General features: G+C 39.2%; 1 protein-coding gene across 9 annotated transcripts in view; it reads left to right on the forward strand.

The window, feature by feature from the left end:
* Window positions 1–26,910, forward strand: part of CACNB2 (calcium voltage-gated channel auxiliary subunit beta 2) — a 444,228-nt gene that overhangs the window by 242,132 nt on the left and 175,186 nt on the right. For 7 of the 9 annotated variants that reach the window (XM_048837994.2, XM_075125898.1, XM_048837988.2 and 4 more), the window contains one exon: window positions 15,601–15,720. In XM_048837994.2, coding sequence (XP_048693951.1) covers window positions 15,601–15,720 — 120 coding nt within the window. Of the gene's footprint in view, window positions 1–14,281; window positions 14,808–15,600; window positions 15,721–26,910 lie in introns of those variants that run through there. The other 2 variants (XM_048837991.2, XM_075125897.1) reach the window with 1 other exon arrangement.

Below are 26,910 nucleotides of genomic sequence, written 5' to 3' on the forward strand. Positions count from 1 at the left end.
ATGTTAGCAAGTACAATGAGCTAGGTGCAAATATCGAAGAAAGGAGAGTCCTTGCATAGATGAGCTCATAATCTAAGGACAAATATCTAAAATATCTAAGAGAAATAGAAATGGGGAATGGGAACAACAGTAGGCCTTTGGATCTTGTTATACTTTCGTCTGCTAGTTTAAAGAAATCCATTTTCTTTGATGCCCATTATCAACTTTTTGTTCTCCATGTAGATACCTACAGACTATGATCAAGTCACCCCTTCACTTTCTCTTTGATGAGCTAAACAGATAAACTCAAGGAGCTCAATCACTATAAGGCATATTTCCCATCCTCTAATCATGCTCATGGCTCTTTAACTTTTCAACATTCTTCTTGAATTGTGGAAACCAGAACTAGACGTAGTATTCCAGCAATGGTTGCACCAGTGCCAAATATAGAGATGAAAACCGCTCCACTTCTATTCAATATTCCCCTGTTTATACATCCATGGATTGCATTAGCCCTTTTGGCTCCTACATTACGCAGTGAGCTCATGGTCAGCTGATTAACTACCAAGACCCCAATGCCTTTTTTTTTAGTCAGTATGTCTTCTTTGCTAGCATTTGGTATTGTTGCAACAAATAATTAGGCAGACAGCTGAACACACTTTCATGCCTGCTGCTGTGAAAAAAGTATACCCTATTTGTTTCCTTCAATTTAATTTTCTTCCCCCAAAGAGTCACTATTGACTCTGAAAGGAGTTCATTCCTGATCCCAGATTCCTTTATGTCAGAATGTGAACATTTTAACACCCAGAAAACTCACTGCACATTTCAATTTGAGAGTCCCTGTTCCATTTTAATAGACTTGAGCATTTCAGACTCTCTTTAAAATGTTCCATCAGTGAGGTAAGAAATAACACATGAACCTTTTTTCCCTTTTATGTTTTTCTTTGTATTTTCTTATTGTACCTTATTTGCATTCTGATGTCCTATCAAATTAGCATATATTGATGGAGATTGTGGTTATGAATCTTCATTAGATGACACCTTCCTGAGTTCAACTTTACTGAAATCTGTAGTTCAGTTCTTTAATCTTCTTTCCTTCTCTTCCTTTTAATGCTGCATTTAAAAATTCTGTTTTCATTTGCACCTGTGTAAATCCAGAGCAACTCTGTTGATTTCAGTGGAGTTACACCAGATTTACTTTGATGCATTTGTGAGCAAATTTGATCCTATGTGATTAACAGAAATGGTGTACTATCAGTAGGGCCCTAGCAAATTCACAGCCATGAAAAACACGTCATGGATTGTGAAATCTGGTCTCCCTGTGCGAAATCTGGTCTTTTGTGTGCTTTTACCCTCTACTATACAGATTTCATGGAGGAAACCAGTATTTCTCAAATTGGGGGTCCTGACCCAAAACGGAGTTGCAGGGGGTTCGCAAGATTATTTCAGGGGGGTTACGTTACTCCCACCTTTACTTCAGCGGTGCCTTCAGAGCTGGGCTGCCACAGAGCGGCTGTTGTTGGCCAGGCGCCCAGCTCTGAAGGCATCACCCTGCCGGCAGCAGCGCAGAGGTAAGGGTGGCAATACCATATCATATCAGCTCTGAAGGCAGAGCCACCACCATCAGCAGCACAGAAGTAAGGATGGCATGGTATGGTATTGCCACCCTTACTTCTCCGCTGCTGCCTTTGGAGCTGGGTGGCCGGAGAGTGGGGGCTGCTGAGTGAGGGCCCAGCTCACCAGGCAGCAGCCTAGAAGTAAGGGTGGTCGTACCATACCATTCCATCTTTACTTCTATGCTGCTGCTAGTTATGGCTCTGCCTTCAGAGCTGGGCTCCTGGCCAGCACCTGCTGCTCTCTAGCTGCCCAGCTCTGAAGGCAGCACCGCCGCCAGCAGCAGCGCAGAAGTAACAGTAGCAGTACTGCCCCCCGCCCCTCCCCCACAATAACCTTGTGACCCCCCCCCACACAACTTCCTTTTGAGTCAGGACCCTTACAATTACAACACTGTGAAATTTCAGATTTAAATAGCCGAAATCACGATATTTATGATTTTTAAAATCCTATGACCGTGAAATTGACCAAAATGGACCATGAATTTGGTAGGGCTCTACCTATCAAATACGATTTTCTACAGCTGTCTTGAGTGATTTGTGTTTTAAAATCTATCTTTAAATACCCCCCTTTTCACCTATTTGTAATTATATTTACTTCGTAATACATGTGAATTGTCATGACTGTATGTGTGTGTGTATAAGTATAATATAACACACATGGGTTAGATTGGGCTCTTAGGCTCAGCCCTGCACATGAGAGGTGAGTAGATGCATTACCACCAGAGGAATACCAGGACGGAATTATGACTCAGTCACAAATTCATCCCTGCTTTCACCTTGCTCTGGAGGGTTATGTCACTCTTTTTCAGCACATGAAGGTGTTGGAGCCACCCTCCTCTCATTCCTGTCCACATGCTTGTGGGCGCAAGGGGGAGGATTGGGCATGTAGCCCCTGCTCTTGCTGCCGTCTCTTGGAGCTGCAGTCTGGGCAACCTTTACGAAGTTCACTGGCAGGATGGGGAGTACTAACTACTTCCTGTTCCCCTTGGGGGGCAGCACTGGGTTTAAGTACAATGTAACCCATACAGTGTAGTCCAATAAAAAGCTAACATTTATGAACAATTGACACACTACAATATGTGAGCTAGCCCAGTGTTTCCCTATTTTTTGACTAGGAAAGGTCTGTGATGATCTGGAAAAAGGGGTAAACTGTGTTGTAGCAAAATTTTCAGATGATACAAAACTACTCAAGATAATTAAGTCCCAGGCAGACTGTGAAGAGCTACAAAAGGATCTCTCAAAACTGGGTGACTGGGCAACAAAATGGCAGATGAAATTCAATGTTGTTAAATGCAAAGTAATGCACATTGGAAAACATAATCCCAACTACACATATAAAATGATGGGGTCTACGTTAGCTGTTACCACTCAAGAAAGAGATCTTGGAGTCATTATGGATAGTTCTCCGAAAACATCCACTCAATGTACAGTGGCAGTCAAAAAAGCGAACAGAATGTTGGGAATCATTAACAAAGGGATAGATAATAAGAAAAACAATATCATATTGCCTCTATATAAATCCATGGTACGCCCACATCTTGAATACTGCATGCAGATGTGGTCGCCCCGTCTCAAAAATGATATATTGGAATTGGAAAAGGTTCAGAAAAGGGCAACAAAAATTATTAGGGGTATGGAATGGCTGCTGTATAAAGAGAGATTAATAAGACTGGGACTTTTCAGCTTGGAAAAGAGACGACTAAAGGGGGATATGATAGAGGTCTATAAAATCATGCCTGGTGTGAAGAAAGTAAATAAGGAAGTTATTTACTCTTTCTCATAACACAAGGACTAGGAGCCACAAAATGAAATTAATTGGCAGCAGGTTTAAAACAAACAAAAGGAGGTATTTCTTTACACAGTGCAGAGTCAACCTGTGGAACTTCTTGCCACAGGATGTTGTGAAGACCAAGACTATAACAAGGTTCAAAAAAGAACTACATAAATTCATGGCGGATAGGTCCATCAATGGCTATTAGCCAGGATGGGCAGGGAAGGTGTCCCTAGCCTTTGTTTGACAGAATCTGGGAATGGGTGACAGTGGATGGATCACTTGATGATTACCTGTTCTGTTCATTTCCTTTGGGGCACCTGGCATAGGTCACTGTCAGAAGACAGGATACTGGGCTAGATGGACCTTTGGTCTAACCCAATATGCTTGTTCTTATGTGATATCACAGCTACTGTGTTGTGCAACTATTGTTTAATGTTGGTGGTTCAGTGCCCACCTCTGTACAGAAAAGAGAAAGGACACCACTCTGTGTCTGTTACACATGGGCCTGGCCCTTATTTTCTCTCAATCTGATTCTTTAAATTGTTTAAATTGTTTTTTGTAGGTACTGCCACATAACATTAGTGAAGATGTCTAAAACATATCCTACATAGTGGTCTGTATATGAGTTGACACATGTGAAACTGAAAGAAACCCACTTCCACATTTATTTTGAGTAATCTAGCAAACAAATGCTCTATCTCCACTTGGATTAAGCGCCTTGGTTTTGTGCATAATTACCATAACAGTGACACAGATAAGAGTAAAAGTAATATTGAATGGCTGGTAAACTGGAAATAGGAATTATACAAATAAACAGATATCTAATAAGAATAAAGTCTCTTCTTGTGGAAGAGAAGAGTGAGTTAATGGACACTTAAGAGTCAGTTTCTTAGCAGTCAATATATGGTAAAACACACATATTAATACGAAAGACTCACTGATACAAACAGTGATCAAGTTATAGTCTTTCATTCCACTAAAATAATTTATTGCTGTTCACAAAGGATCATGAACGGACACTCAAGATGGTCATTGTAGAAGTCAGATGATGCAGAAAATGACCTGAGCAGAGGATTGAAAAAAATATAGTTCTCTTTGGGGTGGGGTTCTTTTTTGTTTTGTTTTGTTTGGCAAATGGATTAGTATATGTTAACAGTTTCTTCTGAGTGTGGTAGACTTTACAAAACTAACTGATGAGGATTAATGGAGAGAGGTAAGATGTTTAGCATGTGGAAATACTTAGAATGGGGAAGTAAAGAGCAGCAAAAAGTAAAATACTTTTACAACCATTCTTTAAAAATCAAGAGACCTTATCTAAGTTACATCATCTGTAAATGTTCTGTTCTGAAAAATGAAATACTGAAGATCAGCAATGCTCTCATGCTTAAACAAGGAGCAAAAAAATCAGACATCAACAATATTTATTAAATGTTGTCATCAGAACTAGATTTAAAATATCAGACTAGAGAAAGGAACTTGAAAGAGTGTTTCTACATAAAAAAGAGAATATAATATTTGTAAAGAACAGCAGCAAATAAAGTAAGTTCTTTCTTTCTTTATAGTTCTCCAGTGTAGACAATGTTCAGGGTTAAATTTTCAAAGAATATATTTTGAAGCATGTGGGAAAATGTAATTAAATGATAGAGGTTGACAAGATCCAAATTTCCCAAAGTTTGGGGCATTTGGATCTGAATTTAGATCCAAGTTTGGCAATTCTGAATGGGTTGTTGAAGCAAAACAAAACGTCATAGAATCATAGAATATCAGGGTTGGAAGGGACCTCAGGAGGTCATCTAGTCCAACCCCCTGCTCAAAGCAGGACCAATCCCCAACTAAATCATCCAAGCCAGGGCTTTGTCAAGCCTGACCTTAAAAATATCTAAGGAAGGAGATTCCACCACCTCCCTAGGTAATGCATTCCAGTGTTTCACCACCCTCCTAGTGAAAAAGTTTTTCCTAATATCCAACCTAAACCTCCCCCACTGCAACTTGAGACCATTACTCCTTGTTCTGTCATCAGCTACCACTGAGAACAGTCTAGATCCATCCTCTTTGGAACCCCCTTTCAGGTAGTTGAAAGCAGCTATCAAATCCCCCCATCATTCTTCTCTTCCGCAGACTAAACATCCCCAGTTCCCTCAGCTTCTTCTCATAAGTCATGCGTTCCAGTCCCCTAATCATTTATGTTGCCCTCCGCTGGACTCTTTCCAATTTTTCCACATCCTTCTTGTAGTGTGGGGCCCAAAACTGGACACAGTACTCCAGATGAGGTCTCACCAATGTTGAATAGAGGGGAACGCTCACATCCCTCGACCTGCTGGCAATGCCCCTACTTATACATCCCAAAATGCCATTGGCCTTCTTGGCAACAACGGCACACTAATGACTCATATCCAGTTTCTCCTCCACTGTAACCCCTAGGTCCTTTTCTGCAGAACTGCTGCCGAGCCATTCGGTCCCTAGTCTGTAGCGGTGCATGGGATTCTTCCGTCCTAAGTGCAGGACTCTGCACTTGTCCTTGTTCCACCTCATCAGATTTCTTTTGGCCCAATCCTCTAATTTGTCTAGGTCCCTCTGTATCCTATCCCTACCCTCCAGCGTATCTACCTCTCCTCCCAGTTTAGTGTCGTCTGCAAACTTGCTGAGGGTGCAATCCACACCGGCCTCCAGATCATTAATGAAAATATTGAACAAAACCGGCCCGAGGACCGACCCTTGGGGCGCTCCACTTGATACCGGCTGCCAACTAGACATGGAGCCATTGATCACTACCCGTTGAGCCCGACGATCTAGCCAGCTTTCTATCCACCTTATAGTCCATTCATCCAGCCCATACTTCTTTAACTTGCTGGCAAGAATACTGTGGGAGACCATGTCAAAAGCTTTGCTAAAGTCAAGGAACACCACTTTCCCCTCATCCACAGAGCCAATTATCTCGTCATAGAAGGCAATTAGATTAGTCAGGCATGACTTGCCCTTGGTGAATCCATGCTGACTGTTCCTGATCACTTTCCTCTCCTCTAAGTGCTTCCCTTGAGGACCTGCTCCATGATTTTTCCGGGGACTGAGGTGAGGCTGACTGGCCTGTAGTTCCCAGGATCCTCCTTCTTCCCTTTTTTAAAGATGGGCACTACATTAGCCTTTTTCCAGTCATCCGGGGCAAAGATAATGGCCAATGGCTCTGCAATCACGTCCGCCAACTCCTTTAGCACTCTCGGATGCAGCGCATCTGGCCCCATGGACTTGTGCTCGTCCAGCTTTTCTAAATAGTCCCGAACCACTTCTTTCTCCACACAGTGCTGGTCACCTCCTCCCCATGCTGTGCTGCCCAGTGCAGTAGTCTGGGAACTGACCTTGTTCGTGAAGACAGAGGCAAAAAAAGCATTGAGTACATTAGCTTTTTCCACATCCTCTGTCACTAGGTTGCCTCCCTCATTCAGTAGGGGGCCCACACTTTCCTTGACTTTCTTCTTGTTGCTAACATACCTGAAGAAACCCTTCTTGTTACTCTTAACATCTCTTGCTAGCTGCAACTCCAGGTGTGATTTGGCCCTCCTGATTTCACTCCTGTATGCCCAAGCAATATTTTTATACTCTTCCCTGGTCATTTGTCCAATCTTCCACTTCTTGTAAGCTTCTTTTTTGTGTTTCAGATCATCAAGGATTTCACTGTTAAGCCAAGCTGGTCGCCTGCCATAGTTACTATTCTTTCTACACATCGGGATGGTTTGTCCCTATAACCTCTATAAGGATTCTTTAAAATACAGCCAGCTCTCCTGAACTCCTTTCCCCCTCGTGTTATTCTCCCAGGGGATCCTGCCCATCAGTTCCCAGAGGGAGTGAAAGTCTGCTTTTCTGAAGTCCAGGGTCCATATTCTACTGCTCTCCTTTCTTCCCTGTGTCAGGATCCTGAACTCAGCCTCCCAGGTTCCCATCCACTTTAGCTTCCCCTACCAATTCTTCCCGGTTTGTGAGCAGCAGGTCAAGAAGAGCTCTGCCCCTAGTTGGTTCCTCCAGCACTTGCACCAGGAAATTGTCCCCTACACTTTCCAAAAACTTCCTGGATTGTCTGTGCACCGCTGTACTGCTCTCCCAGCAGATATCAGGTTGCTGTTAACCATACATGTCTCAAAATTTTGTCATCCCTGGGATTTGATTATTCACTTCTTCTTTCCAGATTTTCCATTTGCCATCCATGTTCCATTTTGTCTTTCAGACTCTAAACTCCTGGGAGCAGGGACTGACATTTATTCTGTGATTGTGGCAGTGCCTAGCACAATGGGGCCTAACATGGTTGTAGTCTTCAGGCACTACTGTAATACAAATGTTAAATAAAAGTAACAGAACATGTGGAAAGTTTGGATCTGGTTCTGAATGGTGCAGCTTAGGCCCATTGCTATAAGGGATTGTTTTTTAAATAGCCGCTAAAAATGCTAAAGCTTGCAGGTGCACTTTAGAAAGCCCTTTGAAAATTTGTTAAAAATACCCCTCTGAAGAATAGTCAAACACCAAACTCACTTCTCTGAAATACCAACTCATACCACCATTGGTGCCACCATTGAATTTGGCCCTAAAACTCCATATGTCCATGTTAAAAACAAACCTGTAGATGAATGATCTGCTATTGAGGTCATGAATTTGAGCTTCACAACCAGCTGGACTGTTTTCCAAAAACATGTCCGCCACTGTCATGAGCAGCCAAGCAGGAGCGGAGACTTTATGTTTGTAAATATGTTTGTCCAATGCATTCTGCTCCTTGCTTGGTCCAAGGCCTCTGCAGACTCAAAGGCTATTTTTAAAAAACTCCCATTTCATCCAGCTGAAGGCTGAATTAACTGCTATGGAAGCTATTAATGTCCAGCTGGGTCTGTCTGACAAATTTGCCAAAGTCATTTTAAGAGTAAAAGGAGAGTAGTTTCCTGCATAATATCTTATTTCTATACCACATGGTTGCTCTAAACGTCCCAACTGTTTTAGTTTCAGTGTGTATATCACTTAAAAGTGCTTTGTGGATGGAGCACTGAAGGTAGAGGACAATTAGTTTGAGAGACCTCCGGTTCTGTAAACATACAGAGGACTCTGTTGACCTCCATAGAAGTTGATTACATTCCTTCTGTAGTCATAGTGGGAAAGTATGATTTTGAGCCTTCAGGTGTAAATGTGAGTGTAGTGGGTGTTTCGTCAAGTTCCCCAAGGTCTGTGCCAAGGAACTGAGACTGATGATGTGACTAGGCTTTGTGGTTGCCAAGCTATGGAGCATTAATGGCCAATACCAAAGGAGCCAAGAATTTTTGAAGAATAGCCCTTTAATTAATATAGGATCTCTCTCTTTTCTTTTTAACTTCAGTTTAATTTACTTAACAAATTCAAAATGGCACAATTGAAATAAATGACTTGGTATTTTTTTGAAAAACATTGATCCCTGATTATTTAGTTCTAATATAAATAGAATGTATAATTTCAAAGTAATATCACATTAATGAAGATGTTAATGTGGCATTCCTTCAAATAGTCATTCAAAGAAGTTATATTTCCTAGATTTCTAGAAGAATTTATCGCAGATCTGCAGTTCACACATTCACCACCTGTGGCCTCTTTGCCCAGCAGTGGGACTGATTGACAACTTACCTTAAGAATTCCAAGCATTGCCCCTGATTTTCCATATAATGAAGCAAATTGCAGCTACCATCAACTTTAATAAGGAGTTTTGTGGTCCACAGATTTCAGCTTGCAATGTTGCAAGTTAATCTGACCGGCTAGAATTGAATGTTGGCACATGTAATCTCTAAGGGACATACATCTATGTTAAAGATGAATATGACTGAGGGTCCATGTTTAGTACTCTGTGGATTATATTCTGGTCATTGCTGATCTATGGGGAGTTAGCTGAGACACGGCATTTCATTTTGCAGCAACTGAGGACTTGAATAAATTTATCCTTTTGGTTTTAATATTGTTTTTCAGCATTAAATGAATAAAGACATAAGGAAACATACTACAACATGCTATTTTATGATGAATAAATATGTTTAAATGACAAGTGTATTATATCTGAGTAGGGAAGATGGGAAGAAAATGTCTAAAACCTTTCTCAGACCTCCAAAGTTTCTCTTTCACCAACAGAAGTTGGTCCAGTAAAATATATTACCTCACCCACCTTGTGTGTGTGTGTGTGTCTCTCTCTCAAATAGTGACTTTCTGTACCTCGTGAGAACACTCTGATTGTGTGGTATCCAATGCAAAGTTTGTCATGTTGGGTGTATTCGGAAGGCTCATGATGCACTGAGCATTGTTGTTATAGTGATGTTATAGTATTTGTTGTTACAGCAATGTTATAGGTTATAATTTCATGTATATATTTGAGTTATATAGTTATAGTTATGAGGCTGAAAATGTGTCTTCATGACTTAAAATAAGCCCACGCAAAAACTCTCCAAGAGCAAAGAGGCAGTTCACACCTCATCAGGGCACGTATGGGACAAACCCAGCCCAGCCTCACAGGAACAAAGGATGCTAGCCTAGGCAGCAACAAAAGGTTCTCTTGGACTCTCGAGTGAGTCACCCCCCTTCCTTTGGTCAGTTTGGGACTGCAATGAGGTAATGCTCACCTGACTCTGAAGCGGGGGAGGGCAAAACCAAGAGGGAATAAAGAACATGATAAAAGGGAGAGGCGTTTGTCATGCTCTTCCTCTCTCTACCACCTACATCTACAGACACCACCACCAGCAAGCGACTGAAGCACTGATGAAAGGGGAGAGCCTGGCTGAAGGACAACCAGCCAGTTTGTGGTGAGAAACATCTAAGTTTGTTAGGGCACTGAAAGTGTTAAGATCAGCTTAGAATGCGTTTTGCTTTTATTTCATTTGACCAAATCCGATCTGTTATGCTTTAATTTATAATCACTTAAAATCTATCTTTATAGTTAATAAATCTGTTTGTTTATTCTACCTGAAGCAGTGCATTTAGTTTGAAGTGTTTCAGAGACTCCATTGGGATAACAAGCCTGGTACATATCAATTTCTTTGTTAAATTGATGAACTCATATAAGCTTTCAGTGATCAGTGGGCATAACTGGACACTGCAAGATGGAGGTTCCTAGGGTTATTGCTGGGACCGGAGATATTGTCTAGTGTCATTCAATTGCACAGTCCAAGAAGCAGCTTACATGCCAGAGGCTGTGTATGAACAGCACAGGAGTGGGGGTTCTCACAGCAAAGCAGGGTAAGGCTGGCTTTTGGAGTCAAGGATTGGAGTGATCTAGCGGATCACCAGTATGGATATCACCAGAGGGGAATGTCACAATATATTTGAGAGAGAGAGAGAGACACACACACACACACACACACACCGATCGAAAACCAGACACCTAGCTACTCTATATCCAGGGTGTACTGGGGTATCAGAAGACATAAAAAAAATGAAAAAGACCGACTCTCAAAAAATCATCTGATCAAGGAGTATCTACATGCAAGTAAAACAAATAGAAATTCAGCAACATGATGAAACACTTCAAACATGAAGGAATTTAATAAGACAGCCGTAGCCTGCAGGCAGAGGGGGAAGTACCAACTCCAATGTGGCCATGGTGGAACTACAAATTCTTGATATGCATGGGTTCATACTCCAAAATAATACCTTAGATCTGAAATAATAAATGATACAATGTTTAAGTGAAGATCTAAGAAAGGGAGCATGAGTCAGTGTAATGATGAATAAGGGAAGCGCTGATTTACCTGTCGTGGGGGGGAAGGGGGGAGAACAGAGGATTTGACCTTGAGATCTGCCCAGCACCAGATGGATTCCTGTAAATGCTCATGCTAATAACATCCAAGCAACCAAAGAGACAAGGGAACATCTAGCACTAGAGCTGTTCTATATTCCAGAAGAATGGAATGTAAACCACCTGAACCAGGACAAAACCTGAGTGGCTGGGCTCCAGAGGAGCTAGGGTAAGGCTCCAGCCTGCTCCCAGCTTTAATAACCCCAGAGGACAGTATACTTCTCTCTGCTGTGATGAATAGCCTCTTGGCCTGCATCGGTACAGATCCAATTGACCTTAGGCCCACCATTTTCCTGGCTTGCCCCCACCCGTTGGACCTCTGTCCCCCTGTGCTGGGGGCACAGAAGTTCTTCTGTTCAGAGTTCCAAAGTCCTGTCTGTAGCAACCTTGAGGTTCAATAAATAACAAACCAGTGAATGAGAAAGTATTATAACTTTTTAATAAAACAAACTGGGAGCATCTCTGGTGAACTGCTGCACACAGCCTTTTCCTATGTTCACAATAGTGTCCCTTATGAGACAGTGTCTCCAAATTATAATCTTCTACAGACATATCTACACTGTTCTCCACGTTTTTGCAGCAAATCTACGTCTCTCTGTGTTTGCAGTTAGCAAAATAATCTTGTTTAGCAGCATGATTTGTACATGCAGCACAAAATTAAGCTGAATCAATTGTAACATTTTAGGAGTGTGGAGGAATTGTGGCCAACCTTGGACACAGCCAGCGCATTACACGAACTCACTGGCCCAAAAGGAGAAATTAGCTCTCTATGCACACTTTTAGCAGACCCAGCTCAGTTGAGCAGACAGCCTGACTAGTTGGGGCTGAGGATTCTACTTCCCAGCTCTCTGATTTTTCATGGGGATCAAAGACCATTTATATTGCCTTTTTATAGTGTTGCCCAAGGAGAAGAAAAGCTAATTAAAAAAAAGGTAATATCACATTCTGGAATGGAAAAATACTATGTATTCACAAAGGAGGCACATTAGAATTGCTGTGGAAATTATAAATTTGAATTGACTCTTATGATTTAAAATTTCAACATTAATGCTATAGTAACAGAACTTTTTTTTCTTTTCATTTTTAAATACCTTTTAAGGTCTGATTGTGTGGCTAGATATAGACGGGAATTAGAGGCAGCGTGGAGTTGCACCTATGGGAGCTGTAGGAAACAGTCTTCCTGAAGCAGGTACAATACCCTTGGGACTCCTGAGAGCACAGGGAGGGCACAGCCACTGCACCACCCTTTGGCTGTATTTGGATGAGGATTCTTCTTAACATTGCCAACTGTTGCAGCTGCACTGTTGATGGTAATGATGGGGGAACTGATACCGGCCACTAGTGTATTAAGGCCTAATTTGAATGTGTCCAGTTTGCAAATTAATTCCAGTTCTGCAGTTTCTCATTGAAGTCTGTTTTTGAGGTTTTTTTGTTGAAGAACTGCCACTTTTAAGTCTGTTATTGAGTGGCTAGATCACTACAAATAGTGTATTAAGCAAAAATATCAGGGGGTAGCCATGTTAGTCTGTATCCACAAAAACAACAAGGAGTCCAGTGACACCTTAAAGACTAACAGATTAATTTGGGCATTAGCTTTCGTGGGTAAAGAAGTTGAATCTGAAGAAGTGTTTTTTCACCCACGAAAGCTTATGCCCAAATAAATCTGTTAGTCTTTAAGGTGCCACCGGACCCCTTGTTGTTTTTGTATTAAGCACAGTGTCACCTAACACCCTTCAGAGGAGATACAGGCAATGCAGTTAAAACCACTGATAGCTTGGTGTACTACTCTTCTGCCATTGTAACCACTAGTGAAGCTGTATCAGTAGTAGCAATGGTGAGAAATTTTAAGAAAATAAACTAATGTAGACAAGGACTTTAAGATGTATAGAACCTCTGGTACTTCTCCTAACAGACAAGACTATCTAAAATATTCAAGATAGAAATGTGTATTTTATTTTATTTTTATTTCCTTGTGTGGGTGCTTTTTTTTGTGCCTTTCCTTAACATAGTAAGTGCTTTGGTTGTGAAGTCTCCCTTGCCCCACCCCATTGTTAATTAGAAAAATTAGCCTAATATATGTATTGCATTTGCGGTAAGCAAAACATTTCTTGAAGAGTAGTTTCCTGGATGTCAGTTCAAAGGCAGCTTCATCAGAATTCAAAATTGTAACTATTATAAATTTGAGAGAAAAGTTTTTGAAAGTTAAGAATTCTCCCTTTCTTTTAAACTACTAATTTAGGGTCAAAGTATGTTACCAGTTACACCAGTAGTGTAAATCCAGAGTATCCCAATGGCTGTAGGGGAGTTACTGTTTTTCACAGACATAAATAAGAGCTGAATTTGGTCCTTAGACATTCCCAGCCATATGCCTCTAATTCTTTAAGAAGGTCTGACTTACAATACCAGATTTCTTGTGACTGCTGTTCTCAGCTGGAATTTCCTATTATCCTGCCTTTTTCATGTAACTGAATTTAAATCAAAGGCAGACACTTCAAAGTCAGCTAGACTGAGATTTTCTTTTACACTTAGGTTGTGCATAGCTGCCTGTGAATTTGTGTCATGAATGTCCTAGTTAATCACACAGAGCTATGTCAATCACTTATCATTTTGGGAAATTATTATAGGTTATGATTGACTAAACCAAATTAAAACTAATGCACAAGTTCAGGGTCTTAAATATATTTTTGACCTTTAGCATCCAATATTTGTGTGTGTATGTGTGTATTGCAATTATTCACTGCTTTTCTTACTTACTGGTTTCCTAGTGTGGGCAAATGCCACAATTAGTAGGTCAAACTCTTCTTGTACATCAGAGTAAACAGAGTAAATTGGTTTTATTCTAGATTTACATTGTTGTAACTGAGATCAGATTCTGACTTAGTGTTTTAAATTGAGAATGAGGAGCATGTATGACAGAACTGGATTTTCTGAGAGAGAAATGTAGTTTGATATGTGATAAAAATAAGACACTGTACCAGCTATTCCAGATTTGCAGGGACCTTGCTATTTTCCAGCTGTTTACCCTTGAGATGTAAAATGGCAATTTGACATAGACTAACAACACAGTGTGATGTGAGCATCTGCGTAAAAGGCTGTATATATGGAGCATGCCCAGTGATGTGAAAAGCCTCTTACCCCACCCCCATCTGATCTCTGAAGAGATGAAATGAACTTTGTACTTGTAAATATCACTGAATACATTTTGCACCGGATTTTAAAAGGTTCTCTTCTAAGTACTATTCATAACAGGCAAAAAAAAAAAAAAAATAACAACAAAGACCTTTTCCTGCATTGAGTTGAAACATCTCTTACAATATACTTGAACCAATATACTGGGTTTTTTTTGTTTTTGTTTTTCATTATTAAAGCCTTTTTTACTGGCATTGGAAAATTTAAGTATTTACTTGCACTAAATACTTAAGAACAGGGTATCTAAAAGCTTGAAGGGCAGAGGGAAGAGAAGGAAGGAGCTTGCAGCAGAGCATGGATAGGAAAGGAGCAGTGATTCTGCGGTGCTCGGTGTGCACATGTTTTGTGAGAATCAGTGCCGGGCGCTGCAGCTGCGGACAATAACTGAGCTGTCTGGCTAATGAAGGCCACCTGGATCAGGCTTCTGAAAAGAGCCAAAGGAGGACGGCTGAAGAATTCTGATATCTGTGTAAGCCCTATGTTTTCATTGTTAGCATATTTATTTATTAATTTTACGGTAAGGGAAAACAGTTGCTTTCATTCTGATTGAATTAGCAGAATTCTCTTGTGATTGTAAGATGAGACAAAAATCAGAGCTGGAGCTATTCTGGTGTTCTGACTAGTTCCATTGTAGCAATACTTACACACAGGTGTTGAGTTGAGACATATTTAATCAGGTGGAACTTGATTTGTAGTCATTTGCATGTTTTTGCTAAAGGGCTGAGATGGATTTGAGCCATGTTCATTTCTGATGGGAAGAGTGTTAGGTGCCCTAAAATTAAAATGGAAGGCATGGGTTAAAGCTCTCTGCAGTGATCTTGTGTAATACTAATTGTTAATACTGTCTTGGCATTTTTTTATTGAATCTGTTTCCTTGCTGGCATTAAAATGTCCTTGTTTATGGTTTTTATTTTTATGGAGCTATCCTTGAAACTGTTGTATGTCCTTCAGCCCTGCACTGCACCACTGCCATTGCTCTACACAGAAACCAGCTCTGCTTACCAAAAAGCAGACTAATTAGAATGTAGGGATAGGGCAGGAAGTAAACCCCTGGAGAGAGACCTGACTTTTGGATGGTCTCCAAATTTGAAACCCTTACTTAAAAATTTTTCTAACTGATTGTCTCTGCTGCTGTATTTTTCTTTTTTCTTTGCCAGGTATTTCTACAAACGTACAATGAGAGAAATGATATGGGAACACTTCACCCTTTTATTGCAGATGCTGCATCTATTTGTAACATTATGTCTCCTTTTCCTGTGCAGGGTTCGGCGGACTCCTACACTAGCCGTCCATCCGATTCAGATGTATCACTGGAGGAAGACAGAGAGGCAGTGCGGAGAGAGGCAGAGCGGCAGGCCCAGGCACAGCTGGAAAAAGCGAAGGTAAGGCACTTCTTCACATCACAGGTTCATGTTCTTTTTCTAAGAGCTTGTTGTCTCATTTGTTTACCTGTAGAAATGTTTTTCTAAATATTTTTTTAAAAAATACCTCCAAAGATCTCTTGTTAAGGAAATTACATAAGTTTTTGGAAATTGCACTTATCAAACAAACTGATTAAAGACAGAAACTGCCATTCTTGATTGCCCTGTCTGTATTAGGAGACTCAGTTTGCTTAAAAAAGAGTTTAATTACTTAAAGAACTGAACTAACTTTTGTATTTTGCTATATAACCTATCAATTCCTAGTACACAGGGACAAGTCATGAAGTCCCTTTTTATAATCAATGGGGGTCTTGCCGGAGCATAATTTGGCCCCATAAATCATGTTTATCGTTCAATCGTAGAAGTTCAGCATTGGAAGTCCAGTTTTTTTATCCGTCATGTACAGGATTGTTTCCTACATGGCATGTATAAGTAAAGACAGGCAGTTACACTGGCCCATTTTGTTTAAGAGGATTTTATTGGTTTCCTTAACAAGAAAACAATTTTACTTACCTACTAAAGTAGGGGCAATCAGGATTTCAGAACCCCTTGTAAGAAGTTTGAGGCCCTTACAGAAATTCTACTGTACTTCCATGCTCCTGGCAGGTAGTGGCAAATTAATAAACACTAAATGAGGCACAGATCTCACCAACATGCGTATGTATTTTCCATTAGATGCATATGCAAAAGCAAAGTTTTCTAGTCAGAATACTACAAAAGTATGTATGTGTTTCTCTCTGCTATGCATTTTAATTTTTTGTACTTATGATTAAAAAACAAATATATATATATTTAAATATTTAATATATTTATATTAAAAAACAAATATATATATGCGTCCTTGTTTGTTTTTCCTCATTCTTTTATCTTTTTTTCCTTTCCTTTTTGCTGTGTCTCAAATCTTGGTGCGTCATTTCCAATGTATTTTTCTTTCAAGGTCTCTTTTTCCTGAGTTTAATTTTTTTCTCTCTTATTCATATGTGGTTTTAAGAAGTTTACTGGAATCTAGTCTTTTCATTCTTTCTCACCTACTTTCTCTCTGTTCCCTCTCTCGTGTCCTTTTTCCATTTACTTCTCTCCTCCATTTCTCTGTTCCTTCTTTCCTGTGATCTTTCTGTTCCCACTCTTTCCTCTCCCACTTTATCAGTTTCCTTATATATTCACCATCACCTCTGATCATTTATGGTAGCTCAGTTTTAGAAAGTTCTTGGGGTCACCTAAACCTTCACGAAAGCAGGAATTCAGATTATTGAGATACACTTGATTAGAGAGAACTGGTCAGTTCAGACAGTCGCCAGGGTGCACAGAGTGACAGCTTTCTGAAGGCCAGAAGGCTCAGACAAAGAGGGAAGGAGGGGATTACCAAGTCTTTTTTGAGAATTCTAATTTTATAAGATATCTGATAAGAATTCCCAAACCACCTTTTTCAAGAGGTGCTGGAGTCTGCTGGTCTTCGGGATTCCTGGATAGCTCTCTGCAGCCCCACTCCAGCTGCACTTCTATGCTATGCAAGTGCAGTTTCATTTCCATAACAGAAACAGTAAGTCTAGTTTCCGCCTCCTTCTCTTACCCGCCCCTTAAAAGATGCTAGCTGATCTTTGGATAACAGGAGTTTTGGTTAACCACAGAATAGTATGTCAGGGTTGCTCTAGTTTGATTGTTTTGTTTTAGGAGTTACAAAGCAACTATTGCTAGAAAAAGTAAAAAAAAATAATCAGGATTATTAGTAAAATAATTTAGCTTTAAAAGAAGAGTTCAAGTAATAACATCTTCTAGAATAATGAGTGGCATTAGAACACTTATTCCTAAACTGATGCATCTTTTAGCGATGAGTAAATCTATGTGAATGTTGCTATGGGAATTTGGCTTAGCAATGCTGGCTTGACTGCATGGACAGCCCTTATGAAATATTCATGATCTCTAACACAGCTGCCATAGTAGTTTACAGAGGAACTGCCAGCAGACCTTCACTTTTAAAAACTGTATTTCCGTACATCAAAACAATATTCTCACTTCAGTTGGCAGAGGAATAGTCACCAGGTCTGACTCTGTCTCTGGCTGTGAGACAGCTTGTAAACAGTTGAAATGTGAGGGCATTGCTACAATCAAGCTGTTATAACAAAGGTGTTTCAGTAATACGTAAAACACACACAAACTGACATTTTAAATCATCTGTGCATTAAAAGGGATTAAAGCATACACTGGAGAAACAGTTTGTAATGGCTACGTGGTTGTAGGATATAAATTGTTGTATATACGTGTTGGCTAATATTTAAAGTAATCTACATTTTATGATGTTCATCGCATTCATTTAAAAAACTATTTCTAAAAACAAATACCAGAATAGCTTAAATCTAGTTGCATATCTCTGAAATATTACAGGAAATATTTTGCTACTTCCATTTATGGATGAGTGGTTCTCCTCCTTGATGAATAATGAAATTAATGAAACAGTAAGTTAGGTTTACATTATTTCACTGTTCACTGAACCAGGCTGCAAACACTGGGTATAGATTCCTGATTTCCAAGTGTGCCTGTCTTTTCTTTGTCTTTATGTGCTATCAGCCAGGAGCAAGTGATGCAGCTGCTTTTAACTTTTTTCTCTTTCAGATTGTGAGCGGAAATGTTGATCCTAAATAGAATTCTGATTACTTTATTTGTCATAGGAATTAGAAATGGATGACATACATGAATAATCCAAAAAGAAAAGGAGTACTTGTGGCACCTTAGAGACTAACAAATTTATTTGAGCATAAGCTTTCATGAGCTACAGCTCACTTCATCGGATGCATGCAGTGGAAAATACAGTGGGGAGATTTTATATAGACAGAGAACATGAAACAATGGGTGTTACCATACACACTGTAACAAGACAGTGATCAGGTAAGGTGAGCTATTACCAGCAGGAGAGAAAAAAAAAACCTTTTGTAGTGATAATCAAGGTAGGCCATTTCTAGCAGTTGACAAGAATGTGTGAGGAACAGTCGGGGGGAGGGAGGGAATAAACATGGGGAAATAGTTTTACTTTGTGTAATGACACATCCACTCCCAGTCTTTATTCAAGCCTAATGTAATGGTGTCCAGTTTGCAAATTAATTCCAATTCAGCAGTCTCTCGTTGGAGTCTGGTTTTTTCGAAGTTTTTTTGTTGAAGAATTGCAACTTTTAGGTCTGTAACTGAGTGACCAGAGAGATTGAAGTGTTCTCCGACTGGTTTTTGAATGTTATAATTCTTGACGTCTGAATTGTGTCCATTTATTCTTTTATGTAGAGACAGTCTGGTTTGACCAATGTACATGGCAGAGGGGCATTTCTGGAACATGATGGCATATATCACATTGGTAGATGTGCAGGTTCTGATTATCACTACAAAAGGTTTTTTTTTCTCTCCTGCTGGTAATAGCTCACCTTACCTGATCACACTCGTTACAGTGTGTATGGTAACACGCATTGTTTCATGTTCTCTGTGTATATAAAATCTCCCCACTGTATTTTCCACTGCATGCATCCGATGAAGTGAGCTGTAGCTCATGAAAGCTTATGCTCAAATAAATTTGATAGTCTCTAAGGTGCCACAAGTACTCCTTTTTCTTTTTGCGGATACAGACTAACACAGCTGCTACTCTGAAACCTGTCATTATGAATAATGCAGAGGCTGAAGGGAAAATGACAGAGAATTAAGAGTAGATATAAAACTGTCTAAGTGTTTCATGCACCTTAGGAAAACAGTTTAACGAACATCCATGTTTCTTCCTTACAGTTGAGAGGAGAAACGTCTTAAAATTGTAGAAAAAGATGTACCAGTGAGGCATATGAGGACAACTGGGTAGTAGCTTTGGACTTTGAGTAACATAGAACTGTGTGCCCAGTTAATATGAAGCAAGTATGTAAAGATCTGATTGTAGTACTGATTGCAGCCTGAAACAATGTCTAAGGTGAAAGTTTGACAGGCCAGCAGTCTTTGCCCTAAACACTCTGTTAACCTTTTCTTAGCAGGATCAATATTTTGTTAAGTGGATCACTCTGGCAGGTGGTTTGTTACCTAATTTTGACATAAGGAAGGTGAGAGTAGCTATTTAGGTGAGAGATAATCTAGGGTGTGGGCTGAGCAATCCTGAAGGAAGAACCCCAGTAGTAGCTGAGTCTGAGCAGAAAGTTTGTGCTGAACTTTGTTACCTTATTCTTTTCATTGTTGTTGATTGGAAAATATGAACCCAAAAGACTCCAAAGTCAGAACGTAAATTTTAAAAACCCAAACAATATAATTTTTTTAATCTCATGATTTTTATGGAGTTAATCATTATTTCTGAAGGCTTGGGGTTGACAGTACTGAGAGAAACAAAACATTGCAAATGACAGGCCATTTTTGTCCAGGCTCTTGCAAATACAAGATGAATTATTATGTGTACAGAAAGCAAGTACATAAGAAAAAATAAGACAAAACATAAGAAAAAATTGTCAAAGGACGGACAATAATATATAGATCTTATGTAATAATAAATCTTATTATTTATAAAATAAATAATAAGATTTTTGCACTGTGACCTCTATTTTTAACATTGCTCTGTATGAGATTGCACAGGAGAACCTAATTTAATGTGTATGTATGAAAAGTTTAGAGGCTTATATATAATTTAAATACCAAAATGTATTAATGCAAGTGAGGCTTTGAAATATGTTGCTTCTGGGTGAATTATGTGAAAATATCACATACAGTGCTAAGAAAAATGATTTATAGCTCTGACTGTACATAGCCTATTGTAGAAATATGTGCCTGCCTTTGAAGACATGGAGAAAAAGCAGTAACTTAAAAAAATATCCTGTAATGATTGTATAACAGGAGTTACAGGAAGCATTTGATATATTAGGACAAATTCTTACTTAAATGTGCCAAAAGGTTCTGTAAGTGAAATAAAATGAAACCTTCCCCAACAATGCATCTGTATTTTAGCCTATAATCAAGATGTACCTTTACCTATTTCTGAGGGATACAGCATCTTCAGAGATAATAGGACTTAGTAGTACAACAAAGCCTCTCAATCCTTTCATACAAACTCTACAGAGTAGGATGTCTTGTTCTTCCTCCTCCTTCCTTCCTCCTCTCACTATCTATCTGTTTCTCTGCCTCGCCTTGCTGGAGATGTTTATCTATACTGGCAGGTTTTGAGAATAAGGCAACCAGTCACATGCTATGTGTTGTCTTTCAACAGCTTTCTGATGGAATAAGTTCTTTTTATGTGATGCACAGTCATTATGACAGACTAGGCATTTCTGTGGGGTAGGGGTTGGGAAAGTGGAATGTCAGTGTATGCAAAACTGGACATAACACATCCACTCTTTGTATGATCACAAAGTTCATTGTGTTAGCGCATCCCCATAGCCGTTTAAAATGTGAGGATATGCACATCCAACTTTTTTAAAGTCTGTGTGAATTTCAGCAGATATACATGGGTGTTACAGATGAGTTTAGTTCCAGACTTCTCCATGTATCTGTGTGTCATCTATCAGCTTTTCTAAAGAGTAAAGCACTGTAATATTTAAGCACTTTTGATCTGTTCCAAGCCTCTTGACTTAAATGAGATTTATACCTGGCCCTGAGTTATTTACTTTAGTTAATCTCTGCAAGGGTGTACTGAAACCCAGAACTTGCCTCACTGCTTTCAGCAGTTGGCCCTGCTGTCCTAAAGACACTGTACTTTAACAGATTATAAAAATAAAACAGTAAAGCTTGTCCTTTGCCTTTATTTAGGAGTTATATGTTAAAATAAGGGTTCTAGTTAAGGTTGAACAAACATTCATAATTTAGGGGTGTAAAAAAAAATTAGAAGAATGTTGCAATTATCCCAAAAATAAAAATCAGAGTTAAAATTCAACTTAAGAAATACAAACATGTTTAAGTGTGGGAATGAACAGGTATGGCACCCACACAATCTTAACTCTGCCCTATAGGGAAAAAAATTATGAAAAAAATCTAATCTGTCCCTAAAAACCAGTTTAATGTAATTAATCACTGCAGACCACAGTTAACAGTTGTTTGGATACCTTAACATGTTTGTATTTCTTTTAAATTTAACCTTAACTCTAAATTTTCTGAGTATATAATATTTGTGTGATAATTACAACAATCTTGTAATATTTTTACCCTAAATTACTTACATGTATTTTCCATCTTAATTCCAATTTAATGTAGTTTTCTGTCTGGGAATTTCCTTGGATAGTTTTTATTATAAATTTCATATTTACCTTGGATTGTAACCTTCATTGCAAGAGCTATCTCTTTATGTGTTTGTACAAATATATAACAAGTACCACTGGTGGGATTGGGAGCCAGACAAATGGGGAAGGTGAAAATGGAAGGCATTTTGAGAAAGAGAGGTTAGAATGTAAGAAGGTACAGAAGGCTCACTGAGGATGTGGAGAGGGGAAGATAATTGGGGATGTGAAGTGCTTAGAGGGGGGCATCCATTTCCCCCATTGATAATATCCATGCTTAGAGCAAGACATTCACCTTTATGCAGCAGGGAGTACTACTTCATTTAAGTGTATGCATCGGTGTAGAACTAGCTTCTGAGAAAGCACAGAAGTTTTTGTTAGAGGGAGATGTTGCCCGACAAGTGGAGCTGGTAGCATGTGACCATGGAGTCTTTAGGAGCAGTAATCAGTTGAGCTAAGTCATCTGCCTATGAGAACACGTGGCAAAGTCCCTCTTAGGCCACTGACTCTTTTTGGAGCAACAGAATTGCAGCATACCAATTAACTGCAGAGGAGGAGGGGTGATTAGTTGAGTCATCTCTGATGTCACATTGGCCCAACTTCACAGTGACATGAGCTCTGTCCATAATCAGTAACTGTAACTGTCATTAATAATAGAGCTTCTCAAAACATAGTCAAAATTTGTGAATATTTTTTTAAAAAAAAATCTGGTCTCAAAAAGAAATAAACATAAGAACGGCCATACTGGGTCAGACCAAAGGTCCATTTAGCCCAGTATCCTGTCTTCCAACAGTGGCCAATGCCAGGTGCGCCAGAGGGAATGAACAGAGCAGGTAATCATCAAGTGATCCATCCCCTGTCGCCCATTCCCAGCTTCTGGCAAACAGAGGATACGCACTCCAACCTTGCCCACTCATCCTGTCTAAAAGCCATTGATGGACCTCCATGAATTTATCTAATTGTTTTTTGAACAAATATTTGCTTGTTTAAAAAATTGCTGAAAATTTTTAAAAGAAACTTATATAAATTTAGAAAAATGATTAAATTTTGGGTATTTCTTCCTTTTCATCTCCTTTTTTACCTTCTCCATTTTGCTCCTGGAAAAAAAAGTGGAGGTCTGGAAAGGGGGGAAACAACAAATCAAAAAAGCTGCTGTTTTTGTTTTTAGTTTCATCAGGAAAAGAGCAAAACTTTGTGCGGAAAAGAATTTTTCATGAAAATCTATTTTCAAAAATGCTGTTTTGACCAGGCTTTAGTTATTAATATGATTACAGCCTCATTTCTTCCCATTTAGCCTATACACAAGATTTCAGCGAGTTTTAACTATATGCAAAGTTTGAAGAGTGTGTTGTCGCATTAAAAAGATTCAGGCCAAAACTGGACTGACATCAAGGACTAATTTATAAATGTGTCCTTTTAATATTAATTCATAAACTAATAGATTTACTTGTATATTCTTAGAAAATTCATTTTGTGCCCAAGTATGTGTGGTATGCTGGAGAGGATGTACTGGGTCCCTCCGACAAAAGAGGTAAAATCCCTGTTTCAAGTGCAAAACTCAGCTTTAACTGAGCTGTGACTTGTGCCCTCCATTATATAGGGAATGGATATAAATCTTTCAAAATATCTGAAGATTCAAAGAGTCGTCTAAAGAGTTCTGCTGCTGTTGGCTCTTCTGCCACACTTGCACTCTATACTCTGTGTAAAAGTGGTATAGAACAGTAGCTCTCAACCTTTCCAGACTACTGTACCCCTTTCAGGAGTCTGATTTGTCTTGCATACCCCCAAGTTTCACCTCACTTAAAAACTACTTGCTTATAAAATCGGACATAAAAATACAAAAGTGTCACGGCACACTATTACTGAAAAGGAAGGTACTTCCTCATTTTTACCATATAGTTATAAAATAAATCAATTGGAATATAACTATTCTACTTACATTTCAGTGGATAGTGTATGTAGAGCAGTATAAACAAGTCATTGTCAGTACGAAATTTTAGTTTGTACTGACTTCGCTAGTGCTTTTTATGTAGTCTGTGGTAGCACTCGGCAAATATCTAGATGAGTTGATGTACCCCTGGAAGACCTCTTCATCCCCCCAGGGGTACATGTACCTCTGGTTGGGAACCACTGATAGAGCCAAAAGCAGAATATTAATTTCAGCTGACTTTCACCTGTATTTGAGAAAAGTATTCAACATCAGGATCTGTTCCTCAAGCTTTACCTCCACTCGTGGCTTGACATGTTCTTTCAATAATGTAACTTGTGCACTTTGTTTAAAACCAGCCAAAAATATTGTGTGTGATACAGAATGACAAATGCACAAGCCAACTATTTTATACCTATAATGTGTACCCCAAGGTAAAGTTTTCAAGGTAAATGCAGTCTAACAGATCTGAACTGAAATCCACACAGTGGGCTGTAACAGAATGCAAGAGATAAAGGAGATTGCTTTCTCCTCTGTAAAGATGAACATAGGCCTTTTTGTCACCTGCATGAGTTTTGCTGAAGTGAACCATACCAGTTGATTCTGTTCATACAATTTTGGGTCCACCAAATTCACTTTTGTTTACTGAATCATGCTAACCTCATACAAAATCAATAAGTTTAATCAGATCCATCATGAAACTAGACTTTAACAAAAATCATAGTGACGAGTTTTCTAACTTTTGCTGCATCTGAGGTCTGGGGAATAGGAGCCACCTCCATGGCCACTGTTAATGGGAGTATAGGGCTCCAGTCACAGCTACTCCTTTGAGGTGGGAAGACTCAATGGAGTAGGAGCCCACCTGTATGGCTTCTTGATATGTGAATTGATGATTGCATGATTGCAACACTATACTATAAACTGACTCATTTACTTGAAGTGTTACACTTTATTTTTTGGAGAATCTGGGCTGACGTGTGTTTGTAAAGACACCAGAAAGCAGGTAGGTTTCATGTAGTTTGGATTTTTAATATAAACATTTTGCCTTTAGCACTGAATGCTAAATAATACACTTACATAATGCTGTGATAAAGATTAATTAATTTGTGCAGACCTTTGAAGATGTAAAGTAGTAATAGGATAGAAATGGCAACTTTTTGTTATGTAAAACTTTGCAGTACCAAAACATCCAGGGACTCCTCCGGATGTCGCTTAAAAAGGTGTGAGAGATGTCAAGCAGTCCTCTATTTTCAACCACTGTAACAAAAACAAAGGGGGAAAACTTCTTCAAAAGCAGGGCTACGAATCTCACCTTAGCTGCTTTGATTATTCTGACTGGAGGGGTCAGAGTGCTCAAGTGGAAGATAAGGTTCCCAAGCTGCTTTCTGGTTCCATAAATGTACTATAAACTGACATATATGAAAATGGACTTTTAAAAAACCTTATTAGATTTTAACATCGAGCTTCAGATAACATTTACTAATGCAAAGCACCTGAGCCTCAAATCTAGCTTCTTCTATTTTGCCTCTGGCTTGCCCATGAGGGTTTTCACTTAGATTTTCCAATTAAACTAAAAATGAAAAGAAGCATTTACAAGTGTGCCATTCTAAGAATCAGCCGCACATGTTGCTCTTGGGAAATGCAAGTACACTAATAAGAGACAGTATTCTGTAAGACATAAATTATAGTGCTGTAGTTATGAAGTCAAATTTGAACTGAAAGTATTACTACTTGAAGAGTTGTTATAAAGAAACATATATGAAATTAATTCCAATTATTTCATTATTTAGATTCCCTCCCCTAATTTTTTGCACAGAGTCCCATGAGCATACACTATTGTGGGTCCCCTCCCCCAAGGTTTCTTATACGTTTATTCCAGCTCAGACACCATACAGAGCCACTTCACACTGTGGAAATGTAGTATTGTATGTAGGAGTCTGAGGTTTACTTTCTTTAGATTTTTACACTGCCAATAATTCAAAATTAAATCTGAAATTTTGCATCTTCTTACCTTTTTAATCTGCAACTTTTATAGACTGACATTAAGCCTAGAGATGGATGAAGCTTTCAGGCCAAACTAGCAGAAACTCCTGAAAGTCCATGACTGAGGAGTAGGTCAGATGGGTATTCCATGCAGATGAAGGGAAGACTGGGGAGCAGGGCAAATATAATGAGTTTTTTTAAAATAAAACGGACTAAATTTGAGTTGGTTCAGACAGTTTTATTCAGTGCTTTGCTTGGAGATTTTTTTTTTGTGTTTGAACTTTGAAGGTTCTAGATCATATTCCAAGTTTGGGAGCTTTAATTCTGTTTTGATATGCTTTAGCCCTGAACTGTGATACTCCGCACTTTTGATCCCTCTGAATTTCTGACTGGAAAATGCCTTCAACCCCCATTCCCAGTGACAGGCCCTGAGCCTCTCTCCCCTCTCTCCCCTTTGAGATGGATTCCCCTAATTCTCCCACTCTTTAGATTATGTCCCTGGTTGCACACCCCCTGTATAACAGCTATTGTTGCTCAGCAGTTCTGACACTGCACCCATTCAGCCTCAGCTCCTCTCTTTATCCACAAGTTCAGGGGCTGAGGTTTTTATTTATTCCAAAGGTCTTTGTTCCAGTTTTCCCACTAGAAGGCTCCTTGAAGTTACAACTTGGGACCTTTCCCTGGTAACAATAAACAAACTCTGCGTAGTCAGAGGTAAACTTCAAAGGAATTGACACATGCATTGTCTCTTTAGTTTAGTTTAAAATTGGAAGCTTATTGTCTCCTTTTGGTGCTCTTATGCTGTCTGCTCCTGTTCCTAGCAACCCCTTTTTAGTCATACAGCATCCAACACAAACAGATGGAACATGTAATATTCATACAATATTACAGGTATCTTCCATGTCCTTCACAAGGAGATCATCTAATATATTTTTATATTTAATGAATACATGGGTTCTCTGATACATGATGATTAGGTAACACTAGGCATGGTAAATGTGATCTTGTGCAAGCCTTCCCTGTCTATCT

The sequence above is a fragment of the Caretta caretta genome, chromosome 2 (genome assembly GCF_965140235.1).
Source record: "Caretta caretta isolate rCarCar2 chromosome 2, rCarCar1.hap1, whole genome shotgun sequence".
NCBI lineage: Eukaryota > Metazoa > Chordata > Testudines > Cheloniidae > Caretta > Caretta caretta.